The sequence below is a fragment of the Piliocolobus tephrosceles genome, chromosome 9 (genome assembly GCF_002776525.5).
Source record: "Piliocolobus tephrosceles isolate RC106 chromosome 9, ASM277652v3, whole genome shotgun sequence".
Classification (NCBI taxonomy): domain Eukaryota; kingdom Metazoa; phylum Chordata; class Mammalia; order Primates; family Cercopithecidae; genus Piliocolobus; species Piliocolobus tephrosceles.
The window spans coordinates 46,852,929-46,871,199 of NC_045442.1; the positions used below are offsets into that span (position 1 = coordinate 46,852,929).

Consider the following 18,271-nt stretch of genomic DNA (forward strand, 5'->3'; position numbering starts at 1 on the left):
GTAATTAACATATCTATCACCTCACATACTTTTTTTTTGTGGTGATAATATTTAAGATCTACTCCCTTAGCAATTTTTGAGTGTACAAATACATTAACTATAGTCATATTATACAATAGATTTCCAGAGATTATTCATTTTAATGGAAACTTTGTATCATTTGACCAATATCTCTCCACACCTCTGCCTCCAGCCCTGGTAACCACCATTCAACACTGTACTTATATGAATTCAACATTTTAGATTCCACATATAAGTGAGATTATGCAATATTTGTCTTTCTGTGTCTGGCTTATTTCACTTAATATAATGTGCTCCAGGTTCACCCATGTTGTTGCAAATGACAGAATTTCCTTCTTTGTAAATACTGAATAATATTCCATTGTAACTAATAAGCTCAGTACAGCTGTAAAATACAAAACTAACATACATAAATAAGTAGCCTTTCTATACACTAACAACAAGAAATCAAGAAAACTGAAAAAGAAATAAAGAAAACAGTCTCATTTATAATACCATCCCCCCCACAAAAATACTTAGAAATAAATTTAACCAACAAGATGAAAGATCTGTATACTTAAAACTATAAAATATTGATAAAAAATTAAAGAAGAAACAAATAAATGGAAAAATAGCCTATGTTCATGCATTGGAGGCATTATTATTGTTAAAAGGTCCATGCTACCCAGAGCAATCTACAGATTCCATGCAATCTCTATTGAAAATCCAGCGATGTTTTTCACAGAAATAGAAAATATGATTCTAAAATTTGTATGGGGCCACAAAAGACCTTAGTCAAAGAAATCTGAACCAAAAGAACAAAGCTGGGGTCATCACGCTACTTGATTTCAAAATGTACTACAAAGCTATAGTAATCGAAAGAGTATGATACTGGCATAAAAACAGACATTTAGGCCAGTGAAACAAAATAGAGTCCAGAAATAAATCCACACACTTAAGGTCAACTGCTCTTTGCAAAGATGCCAAGAACACACAATGGTGAAGGAACAGCCTCTTCAACAAATGATGTAAGGAAAATTGGATATCCATATGCAGAAGAATGAAATGGGACCCTTATCTTACAACATACACATAAGCCTAGTTAAAATGGAATAAAGATTTAAATGTAAGACCTGAAACAGTAAAACTACTAGAAAGAAACAATAAGGGAAAATTTCTTGACATTGGTCTGGGCAATTATTTCTCGGCTATAACCCCCAAAGCACAGGCAACAAAAGCAAAAATAGATGAATGGGATTGCATCAAACTGAAGTTTCTGCACAGCAAAGGAAACAATCAATGGAGGAAAGAGATAACCTAAGGAACGGGAAAAAATATTTACAAAGCATACATTCGATAAGGAGTTAATATCCCAAATATATAAATAATTCAAACAATCAATAGTAGGAAAACAAATAACCGAATTAAAAATGGGCAAAAGGCCAGGTGTGTGGCTCATGCCTATAATCCCACCACTTTGGGAGGCCAAGGCCAGTGGATCATCTGAGGTCAGGAGTTCAACACCAGCCTGGCCAACATGGAGAAACCCCATCTCTACTAAAAACACAAAATTAGCCAGGTGTGGTGGTGCATACCTGTAATCCCAGCTACTCAGGAGGCTGAGGAAGGAAAATCACTTGAACCCGGGAGGCAGAGGTTGCAGTGAGCCAATATCATGCCATTGCACTCTAGCCTGGGCAATAAGAGTGAAACTCTGTCTCAAAAATTAAAAAAAAGGTCAATGGATTTGAATAGACATATCTCAAAAGAAGAAATATAAATGGCCAACAGGTATATGAAAAAATGCTCAACGTCCCTAATCAGGAAAATATAAATCAAAACTAAAATGAGTTATCACCTCACACCTGGTAGAATGGCCATTATGAAAAAGATCAAGGATCATGTTTTCAAGGATTTGGAGAAATGAGAATACTTGCATACTGTTGATGGGAATGTAAGTTGGTACAGCCACTATGGAAAATAATATGCAGGTTCCTCAAAAAAATAAAAATAGAGCTACCATATGATCCTGCAGTCACCATACTGGGTATATATTCTCTCCAAATGAAATCATTATGTTAAAGAGATACCTGAATTCCCATGTTTATGGAAATCATTATGTTAAAGAGATACCTGAATTCCCATGTTTATGGAAGCATTATTCACAATTACCATGGTATAGAATCAACCTAAATGTTCATCAACAGATAAATAGACAAAGAAAGTATCAGAATTGGCCGGGCTCGGTGGCTCAAGCCTGTAATCCCAGCACTTTGGGAGGCCGAGACGGGCGGATCACGAGGTCAGGGGATCGAGACCATCCTGGTGAACACGGTGAAACCCCGTTTCTACTAAAAAATACAAAAACTAGCCGGGCGAGGTGGCGGGCGCCTGTAGTCCCAGCTACTCCGGAGGCTGAGGCAGGAGAATGGCGTAAACCCGGGAGGCGGAGCTTGCAGTGAGCTGAGATCCGGCCACTGCACTCCAGCCTGGGCGGCAGAGCAAGACTCCGTCCCCCCCCCCCCCCGAAAAAAAGAAAGTATCAGAATTTTATGAGCCAGTTAAAGCCACATTGGTAACTTGAAATCAGCCACAGTGGGAGTGTTAATACCATGGAAATTGGCGTATGTTACAAATCAGGGCTTTTGTTTTTTTCTCTAGGAGCTGGCTGTTAAAGATTTACCAGCTCATTACTGACCTCCGGACTGCCCTTCCCAATTCTGATATAAGTGGGCTGGATCTCAGGAGTTTTACAAGTAGCTTAGTTAATTCTAAAATGCAGCTACAGTTGAGTACTACTGCTCTAGCTTTAGTCTTCTCAGAAACTAGGACCATGAACCGCTGCATAAGGCTAAGAGGACAGACATGAGAGTAAATATAGGAAGCAGTGATTTCCACCAATATCCTTGTGAAGGCCTCTGGTGAAAGTGAGTGTTACAGAGTGATTTGAGAACACGAACTTGAAGTAAGACAAGTTCAAATGTCAGAACAATGATCCTGGCTAGAAAACATATCCTTTCTAACATCAGTTTCCTTATCTACAACCTACTATTGTTGTGAGGTCAAGAAAAGATGATGCAGATAAGACTTAATAACTTTTAAATGATGATTCAACAATACACTCTCCTCTTAATAATTTTTCCTGTTTTTGTGTATGTATGGTTTTCTCAGAATATGCACTCTTTGAGTGCAATGGTTAGGTACTATCTTTTTTTTTTTTTTTTAATAATCTCTCATGTCATTCAGAAGGGAGCAATATATGTTCTAGATGCTTAATAAATATTTACTGACTGAGTGATTCCCAGGTATTCCTATTTACATGCCATGAAGAGGAATACCCAGTATCATTAGCTAATAGATTTAGCCTTGAATCACACAATTTGACTGAAGAATAGAATCATCTGGAAAACTTAAAACACCAGTTCCCTAACTTTATATTCCAGTGATGCAGATTCAATTGATTAGAGACTGACATGGGTACTAATATTGTTTGAAAACATCAGGTAATTCCAATGTGCAGCCTAGGATGGAAAATCATTGATTCAAATCATGGGTTTTCAAATGTGCAGTCCTGGGAGCAGCAGCATCCTGGGAGCTTGTTGTAAATGCAAATTACCTGGTCTGACACCAGACCTACTGAATCAAGAACTCTGGTGGTGGGATCTAGCAATCTGTGCTAGAACAAGCCCTCCAGGTGATGCTGATGCAGCCTGATGTTGAGAATCACTGCCAGGACTTTTCTTCAGAGCATTCTTAGAATGCCTTTCTAGTTTCTGAGTGGGATGCAGCAACTTCGTCCTGTAAAGAGCTCAGTAAAGGTGAGATTTGTCAAGGGGGAACTACCACTGTTTAGAGAGGAGGTAACTGGCTGAGGAGCAGTTACATCCCTTTAGACAACCATTGTCTCTGTCTCCAAGTCTGGGTCAATTAAGAAAGAAAAGTTTCTTGTTGTCTTCACTTATCATTTTTTCTCAACAGTCTCCTTGTTCTTTTAAACTAGCTTCTCAAAGGGTTGGCAATTACAGAATTCCTTTGTCGTGGGTGAGCCTGCAATGGGGTAACCGGTAGAGTGATCCAAATGGGTGATAGGTTTTGTTCTGAGATCTCATTAGAGGTGAAGGAGTTTGCTCTGGCTGCCTTACTCACCACTGTGCCTCATCTTGTTAGTTTGCTGATGAGTTAGTTGCTGACTAAAATCCAGCTGAATGAATTCCACCTGAGACTGGCTTAAAGGGCCATAGGTAAGGAGGTTGCATTGGATCATGGTGAATATGAGTAGTGGATGGGGAGGGGAGGTAGCCTCTCTATGGTATATCCTGGACAGAGAATCCACAAGGAAAAGTCAGGACTGTGCTTGAGAATTTCTAAGCTTATCTGATAGGCCCTGGCCAGCCTAGTCAGCTTGACTTACATAAAGAAGTTCCTTTAGTGGGCCAATGTGCCATTCTCTTTAAAGAGATGGGGAAGCTTTCAAGAGGTTGAGCTTCTCTGGGATTACTGGATTGTCTTGAACCTGGAAACTGTCTTTCACCTGTTTTGGACCCTCTTTCACTGTCCTACTCCCCCACACCCAAAATTATTTCACATATCTGTTTTTACAGATAATGAATGGCTTCCTACATTGAGGGAGGAAAGTAACTAATTCGGGCTGGAATACTGGAGGCAGGTTTCTCAAGAAGGTGCTGGCTGAACTGGGGTGAATGTCACAAGTGAAGGAGGGGCAGGTATTCCTAGTAGAGGATATAGCATTAGGAATAAAGGAGACAGACATAAGCATGGAAGTGTCTAGGTCATTGCGTTGTCTGTCCAGATAGAAGGAAGAGTTTTTATTGGGAAATAGAAGGTAGCAAATATGGTCATAAATGACCAGGAAATGAATAAAAGGTCTTGAATAATGAAATCGCATATTTAGTTCTTATACACAACAAGGCGTTATGAATATTTTTGAACTGGCCAGTTAGTGACAGACATCATTCAGCCTATAGATAGAGATTGAATTCCTGAGATTGAATTCCTACTGTTTGCAAGAAGGTATTGAAAGGATAATAGGATATTTTGGAAACAATCTGGTGGTAATGTTCAGGATAGAGAAGTCGGAGGGTGGGGCACATGGAAGAGAAAGCAGAGCTGAGAGAATAATTAGATCTTGAAAAAAAATTACATAAGGTTTAGAATATGTGTGTTTATACTTCAGTGGTGGCCTGAGAACAGGATGGATACAAAAGACTTTTCAATGGTAGAGTTGTCGATGTTGAAGAAGAAAGAAGAATTGAAGTAGATAGCAAAATATTATGTCCAGGTCACCAAAAAGTATGCCCCTATGAGGAGTGTTAGTGAGTCTGTCTATGGACCTGTGATTTTGATGCCTTGACTGCTGGCCAGTGAAGAGTGAAGAAGTTGTGAATGAAAGACTCAACATTAAAAATATCTACTTCTGAAAAAAATTTAGCAATCTTTGGAACTGTCTCCTTTTTTTTTTCACTTTAAGTTGCCTTCATGAAGATATTATTGAAAGATCTTCCCCAAGCTAGAAGCTGTCTCGTAGTTTTGAAGATATCTAGGGGGCTGATCTAGTATTGGTTTGTTTTGAAGAGTGTGTACAAAGGCAACATGAATGTAGACATCTTTGTTGTGGTGGTTTTGTTTTGAATTCTGGTGGCTGTCTCATAATTTTCATGACAAAAGTTCATTCCAATATGTCCAGTCTGTTATTCTTGAAATCTTCTTATTTTAGTATTCATTTAAAAACCTGTGTAAGTTGTAGTGAATGTTGTAGAATGAGTCAAGAAGCCTAAACAACTTTCCTAAGTTGATCTGACCAAGGCAGTGTTGGGGTGGATAGAGAATTTGATACTTATTCACCAAGTGGGATCTATCCTGTGGTTATAATAACTAACAAATAAAGGTACCTTTCTAAGGAGAGCTTTTATGTCTCTTCTCTCAAATTAGACAGAAATTATTAGACAACAGGGAGTCATAATGAAAGTATGTCACCTAGTTGTCATTGGAATAATGTATCACTTGAGGTTTTTATTTCTACATTGTAATGGAGAATATACCCTAATTCTAATAAGCCTGATAACAAAATCTATACACAAAAGTAACTGTGACTGATATACTTAATTTTAAGAAGACTCTTTATTCATCATAGGATTGCTGTCACTTAAAGTTCTGGGTTTCTTTAGTGCATGTAAATTACCCTCAATGCACAGAATGAATATTTTTCAAAACTGAGTCTGTGAAAACTTCAGGGAATGGAATCAACTGTGAGATAGTGAAGAAGGATAAAAAAATTTAAAATGCAACACAATGAAAGATAGAGAGCCAAAAAAATTAAAAATGCTTATTTTCTTTGTGGAGGCAGGCAGGATAGAGCAGAGAAATCTCATCTTTGAGGAGGGTATTGCTAACCTGGTAGCAGTTTCCTCCTTGCCATGGCAGCCGCTCGATGACTCTCATACTCCACAAAGGCAAAGCCTCGGTTTTTGGTTTTATCTGCAGCGCTTGGGTAGACGATGACATCGACAACACCTTCAGTAACCTTTTTCATCTCCGATAAGATTTCTTCTCTCTTTTTGGTTTTTGGGATGCCCCCAACAAATAATCGGCAGTTGTCCACACTGGCACAAACCCCTAAGAGGCGCCCATTTCTGCAAAAAGAGCAGGGATTTTGATTGATGAGAATCCTTGTAGGATTCAGGTTGAAAATATATGGCCCTGGGCCAGATGTTGCCTGAAGATGTGGGATGTTTGGATTCATCGTGTTGAAACCATTTTTGTAGAGTTGTGGCTTCTTTTGCAAGATTATTAGATGTGTCAATATGTGCTCTACATTTTCAAAGAAAAAAGCTATTTCAAGCTGAGTAGCATCTGCTTTCTTTGGGCTAGATTTGGATTCAAGAGTTGTGAATCCTCGCCACTCCCTGAAGCAACTCTAACACTGAGGCCCCTACACCTAACCCAGGTTACTGAAGCCACCTGCCTGGCCCTGCAGTCACTTGAGTTTGCAACACCTGACATTCCTTTGTTTTTGCAGCCAAAGAGAAAACCTGTTCTGATGTGACCTCTGTTAAAAACAGTCTCTTATACTTGAACACATTTTCACATATGATCTTATCTGGCCCACACAAAAAGACTGTGGGATGGGCAGAGTAGATGTTATTTCCATTTACAGATGAACTTGAAACTCCAAGAAATTAAGACTTGCTTAAAATGTTATAGATTTTAAGGAATGAAACCTAGCTCTGGGATCTTAGTTCCTGTTTCTTCCACTGTTCAGAGTTGCTTCTTAGCAAGTTGAGGCATATACACCTGCACTGGCAGAGTATCCATTGATTAAACTATTATGGAGAACATTTGGCAAAATTTATCAAAAGTCTTAAGTGTGCACAACCTTTGACCAAATAAAGTATCTTCTAGGAATATGTCCCTGGAAAATAAAAATCAGCACTAGAATTTATGTTTAAGGATATTTATTACTGCTCTTTAAAATCTCCCCCAAATTGGAAATGAGCAAAATACCTCATGGTAAAGAACTGGTTTAATGTCTCTCAACTGAGATGTTACTGGCTTTGAACTGGAGATTTTCTCATTGCATACCATAGTATGTTTATCATCTCTAGTTCTTGCCTACTACATGCCAATAGTGACCAATCAGATCATTCAAAAATGCCTCCCCACCTTTCTAAATGCCCCCTTGGGTGGACAGTACTGCTCCTGGTTGAGAATCACTGATAAACAAAAGACAGGCATTCATACCATTGCATGCTCTGCAGTCATGAAAAAGAGTAACGTAGAAGAATATTTATTGGTTTAAAAAAACCAGTTCACAATAGGCTGTTGGCTTTAAAAAGCTATAAAATAAGTATATGTGAAGACCATTTTGATTAAAAATGTATAGAAAAATCTGGAAAGACAATAAAATGTCAACATAGTAGTTCTTTTGGGGCAATGGAGTTACGGAGAAATGGTTTTAACTTTTATTACTTTATGCTTTTTTGATGTTTTCCATGTGTTACATATTAGGCTGTATGACTTTTGTAATCATACTAAGTTATTAAAAATGGGTAAAGCATGCTTAGCAGAAATGACCCATTTGCAGTGAACACAAGCTCTCAGCCAGCTGAATGGGCGGGCGATTGGTCTGCTATCCATGGAGCGAATGGCTCTTGGTTGTGTGGCAGGTTTTCTGACCAGGGTTAGGCCACTATCCTAGCTGTCTCCTATGCTTTGCTGAAGAAGCAAGGACCGTGTGTGTCAGATCTGTGACAGGTCCATCTCAGTCAAGTAAGAATTGTGCCAGGAGCGTGGTTCTCAAAGGGAGGGAAAGGTTGATAAAATAATCTTCCAAAAATTTTTTTAACTTCATTTTAAAAAGAAAACACCAAAACCTTTTCCACAGTATTAATGTATTTAGAAATTATATTATTTTTGATAGTTAGGGGGCTGGTCATATATCAGTTACCAGCAGGGGGAGCCTAGAATTCCATATTTTATTTTTAAACTGTTGTGGTCTGTCAGGAGCCTTTCCCGGAATTATTTGGAGACAAAGAGTCATCTCCTCTCAAAAGCTGAGGCCGCAACTTTAATGTCTCTAGAAGCCAGACATTTAGATGATGATCAGTGAATATTTGATGAAGTAGAAGCTCATATAATGATATGTGGGTGAGAAATGGTGGATAAAAGCAAATTGAAGTTTTCTTCTCTGCAACAAAAGTTCTCTCCCTGGCAGGACTGACCCAAGGCGGAGTGGAAGTAGGTGAGGTTGTCTATGGGGTGTTTATTCTGGTTTGTCTTATTCCATTTATTCTACCCCCTAATTTTTTTTTTATTTTTTATTTATTTTATTTTTATTTATTTATTTTTTTATTATACTTTAAGTTCTAGGGTACATGTGCATAACGTGCAGGTTTGTTACATATGTATACTTGTGCCATGTTGGTGTGCTGCACCCATCAACTCGTCAGCACCCATCAACTCGTCATTTATATCAGGTATAACTCCCAATGCAATCCCTCCCCCCTCCCCCCTCCCCATGATAGGCCCCGATGTGTGATGTTACCCTTCCCGAGTCCAAGTGATGTCATTGTTCAGTTCCCACCTATGAGTGAGAACATGCGGTGTTTGGTTTTCTGTTCTTGTGATAGTTTGCTAAGAATGATGGTTTCCAGCTGCATCCATGTCCCTACAAAGGACGCAAACTCATCCTTTTTTTATTCTACCCCCTAATTTTTAAGACAACACTCTGCCTTTACCTTGCTTCTGGCATCCAACCTGTGCTTTGACTGGAATCCTGGCCAGTAACTTTCTCTTCCTAATTTCTGTCATATTTTTCCTTTCCTTTTCCCTTCTCCTCCTCCATCATCAGCACCATAACCTTCTGCAAACATTCACAGGGCACCTAGTATGTGTCAGCACTGAGATGTATGTACATTATTTCATTTATTTTTCAAAACGCTTCATGAGGTAGGTATATTTTTATCTCTATTTTACAGACAAAGGCACTAAAATTCACAGAGGATACTGTTAATTATCAGTGGCCATAGTGGATTGATTGTATTCATTATTCATATCCTATGAATATTTACAGGCCCTATTGGGTAACAATGTGTTAAGTAGATACAGCAAATGCACCTGATTCCCTGCAGAGCCAATTCCATATCCATCTCGACTCAGATACCATTTTGGGAACAACCCTTAGTGTTACGATGTCCAGGTTCCATGAGAGACCAAGGAATGGGGGAACCTTCCAATTCTGGAAATCGTAAAACTATAATGTAGCATTTTGTAGCCCTTTCAAAGCACTTTAGTATATATTCTTTCATATAGTGAATGCTCAGAACATCTCTGTGTTCAGGTGCCAATAATAAAAGTGATGCTCAAAGAGGTTAAAGCATTTGTCCAAAGGAACCTGGGCTGGACCCCAGGTCTCCTGATACCTACTGCAAACAATCCTCCACATACTACACAAAGCTCTTTTGGTTCTATGGAGGCACCTGTGGGAGGGGAACCTCCTTTATGTTTTCTCCAAGACTCTCTTCTAGAATCCAAACTTGGAACTGAATGGTTAGACCACAAGTAGTTGCCGAATCTAGCTGATCTTCTTGTGGCTAAGGAGTTGTTTGTTTGTTTTTTGAGACAGAGTTTCACTCTTGTTGCCCAGGCTGGAGTGCAGTGGTGTGATCTCGGCTCACTGCAACCTCCGCCCCGCCAGGTTCAAGCGATTCTCCTGCCTCAGCCTCCGGAGTAGCTGGGACTATAGGCATGCACCGCCACACCCTGCTGATTTTGTATTTTTAGTAGAGATGGAGTTTCTCCATGTTGGTCAGACTGGTCTCAAACTCCCAACCTCAGGTGATCTGCCCGCCTTGGCCTCCCAAAATGCTAGGATTACAGGAGTGAGCCACTGTGTCCAGCCCAGGAGTTTTTAATAAAATGAGCCAGTAGTTAATTGATTTACAGACTGTGAGGATAATGTATGACTTCTTTTCATCCTATAGAAAGTGACAGAAAAATAATTGTGGTAAATCTACTCTTTCTGCATTCATCAGATCTAAGATCTACCCATTTTAAGTGCAGTTCTGTTTCAGAAAGGGATTACATGTAAAAAAAACTGCATCTAGAATTGATGAACTGTGCTAAAATATAATTTAAAAAAAATCATTCGTCAACCTATTACTGTGTTCCAAACACTGGGTTAAGCACTGTAAAGTTGTTGTAGTATCACTGCAATAAACCTATGAAATAGATAGTATCCCCATTTTATAGATGAGGAAATTGAGGCTTAGAATGGTGAAGTTACTTGGTGGCACTCAAACGAAGCATGGCTGACTCCAAAATTATTGATCTTTAACTGCTGCACTAATCTTCCTCTCACATGGCTCAGGGCTTCATTTAAGAAAGAATTTATGACAGTTCTCTCTCCAAGTGAAGGTTTTAGAAAGCAGACAATTTCATGATATCAGTTTTATTTCCAGTTTATCAAAACTGGTTATTGGTTGCACAAAGTCAATTACATGGGACTCTCCCCTAGTCCCATGGTCTTAATTGCTATCTATATTTAGCTGACCCCCAAATTTATATTCCAACAGTGACCTGTCTCCTGACTCCACTACAATGCAGACAGTCACCTTCTCAGCACCTCCCCTGGGATGTTCAATGTGCATCTCACATGTAAAGTGCCCCAAAGAGTCCTTCCTGTGCTATCCTTCCAGTCTTTTCCATTGCAGTGGCACTAACAAGTTCACAGATATTTGGACCAAAATCCTAGGTTTCCTCCCAGAATTCTGAATTCTCTCACAGTCTAAATCCAACATCTAGCCAGTTTTGTGTACTCAATCTAAAATATATTCCATATCTCACCCTTTCTAATCTTGTCCACCACTGATCCCCTCATCCAACTACCACCATCTCTTGTCCAGATCTGGACAACTGCAGCAGCCTTCTAACTGGTGTCCTCTTTCAAACCTCACTTGCCATAGTACGTTCTTAACCAAACAGCAGAGGAATGTTTAAAAAACTGTAAATGTAATCAAAACTCTTTCCTCCCTTCTATTAGAAGAAAATTCAAATTCTTTACCGCAGAGACTTCTGTACTTCATCTATACTTCCCCACTGAGTACACAGCTCTCCAACTGTATTGCTTTCAGTTCTCCTCTCTACCCTCTCTGGCCACATGGGCTTGCTTTCTGCCCCTCAAACATATCATGCTTGTTTTCACTTTGGGAACTTTACATTTGATGTTCTCTCCTTTCCTGAAATAACCTTCCCAAGGTCTGACTGTCATGACTGGCTCTTTTCATTCAAATCTCAGATTAAGTTTCACTCTGCCAGAGAGTATTTTCTTAAATACACAAAATTAGAGTAGCCACCTTCTCACACAACTTTATCCCATCCCTATTTGATTTTTTTCATACTATTTTGAGTGATCTTATATATTTGCTGTGTGAGTAGGAAATTATACCTTGATATAGTCCCAATATTTTGAACACTGCCCAAAATATATTTATGAAACAGGCAAATTATTAAGTTTTGTTTCTTTGAACACTCATAGAACTTAGTTTGGTACTTCATATAGTATTGATATTAAATAAATATTTAATCAAATTTATTTTTGCCAAGGAAAATTATTAATCTGTGTCATTTCTGGCTTGGCTTTTTTTTTGGCATATACCATATTAGATAAACTTGATAGAAAAACAGATGCAGGTGCATTCTCTGTTTCACTTTTAATCTAGAAGAGGTAGAGCTTACCTAATTTCATAATTATTAAGTTGCTTGATTGCATTCTTGGCTTCCAGTTTATTTGAGAATGTTACAAATGCATATCCTCTGTTGTTGCCATTAAAATCCATCATCATTCTCATTTCATAAATTTTACCGATCTGCAAGTAATAGAAATGAAAAATTTATGTTTGTACTTCTGAATGTATGTGTGCATGTGCTGATACACACACACACACACACACACACACACACACACAATGTTTTCTGAAGTTTGCCTCCTGCCAGTACTATTTGGCATTTGCATCCCATGTGGAATGGTTTGCATATTTTCATGTGGGTTCAGATCAGTTATCTGATTTGTGAGAGAACTTAAGTTAAATAAAATGTGTCCAAGTGACATTTCAGCCTGAGTTAACAGAATATGTTTTTAGTAGAGCAAATTACCTTTCATCACATAATTATCTGGAACATCTTAGAGACATGAAAACACATTTTATCATAAGTATAGTTTCTTACACCTGTAATTCCAGCATTTTGGGAGGCCAGGGCAGGTGGATTGCTTGACCCTGGGAATTTGAAACCAGTTTGGGCAAGATGGTGACACCCTGAGTCTACAAAAAAATACAAAAATTAGCTGAGCATGGTGGCACGTGCTTGTAGTCCCAGCTACTTGGAAGGCAGAGGTGGGAGAATTGCTTGAGCCCAGGCGATCGAGGCTGTAATGAGCCATAATTGTGCCACTGCACTCCAGCCTGGAAAACAGAGCAAGACACTGTCTCAAAAAAAAAAAAAAAAAAAAAAAAAAGCACTTTTTCGATGTATATGTCCATTCCCTCTAATTGTCCTCTGAAATCTCCATAGTTTTATTTCCAGTTGGTCCTATTCTATCACTGATCTTTAAAACAAAATACAAGAATGCTCATTCGCCAGACTAACTTCTTAGCTGTCATTTTCCTCAGCCATGACATCAAAATGAACACAGGTATGTTTCAGGGTATGATCTGGGAGGCTTGTCATTTTCTCAGTCTGCTGGCTGAATATAAACGCTAGCCTAAATGCTACTAACTCAGGGCCAGGGCCTCCAGAGCAGGAGAGCATTCTATTCCCCTGGCTATAGTGACTCTACTTGCCCATATAATACTCCCTTCTACCCCCACAACTATCCTGCAGCAGTCTAGACTGAGCAATTTACTATTGCTGGCTGCTGTAGGAAGGGTTGCCCAAATAAATATGATGGGGCATGTCTGGAGAGAAGTGCCATTAAGCACATGCCATTACCTTTGTGGTTGGTCACTTCTCAGCTCAGCTTTGCCCTACCACACCCCCATGTATTCAGTAATGAACACCTATTTCTTCTGGGCTCATTAGGAAAGAGTTTGAGCACGTTTCATCTCTATGTTTCAGGTGTTTCTTGATGCTCATTTTCAGATTGAATGTATAAGATTCTTACAGAATTAAGTCCTCATTATGTCCTTGTGCCAAGAGGGATTGTATGTGTAAAATTAGGTGCAGTTCTGAATCTGAGGCTGTTAACATACACACACACAAAATTCAATTTTGGCATTTAGGCAGAGAGTTAAATTATCATATTTACTAAATTTTTCAGGAATGTGCTTGTTGCTAAAAACTGCTCGGTAAATTATTAAAAATGAAATTGAATTTTGTATTCTTCCTTTAATTGAAAAGCCATATTCTTAATCTTCTTGATGCATTTAGGTAGATGAAAAATTCAGACTTGGAGAAGATTTCATTCTGGATTGTAGGTACACGTTGAGCCATGTCAAACGTATGCATTCTTTTAAAATGAAAATGTACTTTATAAAATCATATTAAAATGTCAAGTTGGAGAAATATCTAATTTTAGACAGGTTGTTGTAGGATTATTGTAGATGGATAGTTTGTAGTTAGATGGCATGACAGTGGAAAGATTGGGGAACAAGATATAGATTTGAAAGTCATTAGAAATTGTAGCAATTCAAGTTGTCAGTAACAGGACAAGAGCTAGGTCAAGGCAGTGATTATAAAGGGACAATCACTAGAAACTTTGTCCATAATTGACGAATGGTAATTTGAATGGAAACAATCATTGACCAAGAAGGCTGAGAATGAAAGCAAAGTGAAGAGAATAGTATTTTTCCCTTGAAAGATAAGAAAAATTAATGTTAAACTTGGACTTACTTTTTCACATAATGGTATAAGCTCATCCTCAAAAAGGTCTCGGGGAAGTTTTCCAATAAAAATTTCACAGCCTCTTTCAGGGGGTGCAGCATCCCAGCCAGGTGGAGGGCCACCATATTTTCTTTGTCCATTTTCCTGCAAATCCAGGGCAGGTGTGAAGGAGAGAAGAAAATGATCAAGTCTTTAATTCAGTTTCCTTGAGTATTTTTCAAAATCATTTCACAATAAGGAATGTATTTATTATTGACAAATAATAATAGTGGACTGGTTAAAGGAGAAAAATTAAAGATTGTTATGTGGATTATAATACCACACTCTGTGCTTCAGCAGCTTGCTTGAGATAAACATTGTGAAAACTTGTAAAGTGCTAGGCAAATATGTTTTTTTTTCTCTTTTAATTTCATTAAGTAAGAATACTTAAGAGATCTATCTTTTTACCACATTGAAGAGTGAACAGATCAGGGTAATTAGTATATCCATCCTCTCAAACATTTATCATTTCTTTGTGTTGGGAATGCAAGGAATAGCCTTCTTCTAGCTATTTACAACTACATATTGAGAATATATTATTGGTAACTGTAGCCATCCTGCAGTGCTATAGAATACTAGAACTTACTCTGGCTGAGGCGGAAGGATGCCTTGAGCCCAGGAGTTCATTACTAACTTCTACAACTAATATTTTAAGAAGTTTTATGCTATAAAATAATACATGTTGTGGAAAAAACATGATGACATGTAAAGTAAAAAGAAAAATTCTCCAATGTATCACTCTACTCATCCTTAGAAGTAGTTACTGTTTAAAATTTCATAGGCCTTTTCAAATATTTTTCTATGTAGATTTTTAAAAGACATATGTTAGTTGTTTAAAGACACTGTTTTGTATGACAGTTGTTTGTTGTTTAAAATTGAAGTAAAGCAGCTTGTGGTGTCCCTGTTAAATCTTCATATACACCAACTTGAGTCTCAATTATTTTGTAAGTGTTAGCACAAAGGTTCTTTGGATCACATTATTTACTTGATGTCTGTGGTGTCTGTGGTCATGATCACTTTTTTATTTATAATAATTCCTATAACATTTTTAAAAATAGTAATTTAAAAAATGTCATATGAGTCTTCTACTTTACCTGGATTCCTTTTTTTGTTGTTGTTTAAAACAACTGAGTGTGTTTTTAATTTAACTGAATATTTAAATTTTTGCCTAGAGAGTTCTTGTATTTTTTTCTTACCCTAATATTCTTGTCCAGTAGTAAAACTTTGATATCACAGAGAAACCTGAGAAATGGAAGTCTTTATGCTTATAGAAAAAACCCCAAACCTTGGTAATTTAGTGGTTTATATCTCAACCAATAATTACCTTAAATATGTGCAATTGATATTTTCAGACACATTTATTTCCTTATTTTCAAACAAATACCTATATAACACTTACTATATGTCAGATACTGCTCTATCATTACTTAATGTCATGAGTTAAGGACTGTTATTATCCCATTTACGTAAGGTACCAAAGCCCAGATAAATTAAGTAAGTTGCCAAAGTCACATGGTTGGGAAGTGGAGAAGCCAGAATTTGAACCTAGGCAGTCAGGCATCAAAGTTCATCAGCTTAATTTCTCCGTTTTGCTCCTTTGATGTATGGAAGCCACTTACAACAGATACATACATTAAAATATTCCCTATTGGTGTGGCATGGTGGCTCACGCCTGTAATCCCAGCACTTTGGGAGGCCGAGCTGGGTGGATGGCTTGAGCCTAGGAGTTCGAGACCATCCTGGCCAACATGGTGAAACCCTGTCTCTACTAAAAATACAAAAATTAGCTGGACATGGTGGCACATGCCTGTAATCCTAGCTACTTGAGAGGCTGAGGCATGAGAATCACTTGAACCCGGGAAGTAAACGTTGCAGTGAGCTGAGATGGTGTCCCTGCACTCCAGCCTGGGTGACAGAGCAAGACTCTGTTTCAGAAGGAAGGAAGGAAGGAAGGAAGGAAGGAAGGAAGGAAGGAAGGTAGGTAGGTAGGTCTGGGTACAGTGGCTCACGCCTGTAATCCCAGCACGTTGGGAGGCCAAGGCGGGCGGATCACTAGGTCAGGAGATCAAGACCATCCTGGCTAACACGGTAAAATGCCGTCTTTACTAAAAATACACAAAATTAGCCAGGCATGATGGCGGGCGCCTGTGGTCCCAGCTACTCAGGAGGCTGAGGCAGGAGAATGGTCTGAACCTGGAAGGTAGAGCTTGCAGTGAGCCGAGATCGCGCCACTGCACTCCAGCCTGGGCGACAGGGCGAGACTCTGTCTCAAAACAAACAAACAAACAAACAAAACTCCTTATTTATGAAAAAATAATATCATGCCATTAAATAGTAAATGCCCTACTACAATTTAAAATCATTTTAATTTGCAATCATTTTATTACATGAAATATTTGGAAAAATGTATCTCATATTTCCAATCCCAAAATCCCAAATTCAAAATTTTTCAGTGTCAACATCATGCCACAAGTAGAAAATTCCATACTTGGCCTCATGTGAGGGGTACACAAAATTATTGAAAGCATTATATAAAATCACCTTCAAGCTATGTGTGTAAGGTGTATATGAAACATAAATGAATTTTGTGTTTATACTTTAGGTCCCATCCCCAAGATATCTTTATTATGCATATGCAAAAATTCTAAAATTAAAAAAAATCTGAAATCTAAAATACTTCTGGTCCTAAGCATTTTGGATAAAAGATACTCAACCTGAATTGCCAAATTACCGTCCTCCTCCCTGGAAAAACTCTCTCCATTTGGGTGACAATGATTCCTGAGCCCATTTTTGTATATCTTTGAAGTCTATAACATTCAACAGATTATTGAAATAAATTTACTATACATTCGGTGGTATTTTTACCCTTCAAGATGAGGAAACCAAACTTTCATTCCATAATAGTAAAGTGGTAATTCCAGAAATTCTGCTTTGAAAAGCTTTGGTAGTTTGAAAATAAATAGGCAACCATCAGATTGACCTTTTAAAATGTATCTTCAACTTGCTTGATTGCTATAATTGCTGAAAATGCCAACTATTTATGCATAAGATGTGTATAGCAAGATTTACCTGCTTACAATCTGAAATAATTGGGCAAGAAAGCATATTAATTGTCTTTGTTTTTTATAAACACATGAAAAAAGTCTGAAGAATATTTTTTGAGACTGTAAAGAGTCTGACCAGTTCAGGAATGCCCTGCAGTTCACTCAGTGGGGGAGATTTGCTCTGTGAGCCACCCACTGGTCTTGGAATGTACCAGTAAAGGAAGTTCAGATCAATTTAAGACAGGCACTGGGCATTAGTCATGGGGTTAGAATAGCTGTCCATTACTCAGAAAGGACAGTTGGGTTCTGGGTTGCTAATATGTCAGGCACTATTTTCTCAGTTGAGGAGTTTAAAATAGATAAAGCCCGGTTATAACTGGTCTTTTCCCTCCTAGCTGATGTCTTCCTCAAGGGAAGCATTCTCCCCAGCAGCACAAATGTATTAATAGTTCAGACTAAAAGAATATAGATTTTTGTTTTTCATGAGGGAATGTTTATTAAACTCTGGAAACTTTTATTTTTCCAATCAAACACTTAGAAACCGTTGTCTCTCTAGAGTCATATACAAATAGGTGGAAAGTCTTCACCTATGTAAATTAACAATTGAGGACACAATTTCTTTTTTTTTATTTTATTTTATTTTATTTTATTTTATTTTTATTATACTTTAAGTTCTAGGGTACATGTGCATAACGTGCAGGTTACATATGTATACATGTGCCATGTTGGTGTGCTGCACCCATCAACTCGTCAGCACCCATCAATTCATCATTTATATCAGGTATAACTCCCCA

At 38.1% G+C, this 18,271-nt stretch overlaps 1 protein-coding gene across 2 annotated transcripts in view; it reads right to left on the bottom strand.

The window, feature by feature from the left end:
• Positions 1 to 18,271, bottom strand: part of A1CF (APOBEC1 complementation factor) — a 61,260-nt gene that overhangs the window by 27,024 nt on the left and 15,965 nt on the right. For both annotated transcript variants that reach the window (XM_023225175.2, XM_023225174.2), the window contains exons 2-4: positions 14,404 to 14,538; positions 12,253 to 12,383; positions 6,412 to 6,650 (exon numbers count right to left, since the gene is read on the bottom strand). In XM_023225175.2, the coding sequence (XP_023080943.1) occupies positions 6,412 to 6,650; positions 12,253 to 12,383; positions 14,404 to 14,538 (505 nt within the window). The remainder of the gene's footprint in view (positions 1 to 6,411; positions 6,651 to 12,252; positions 12,384 to 14,403; positions 14,539 to 18,271) is intronic.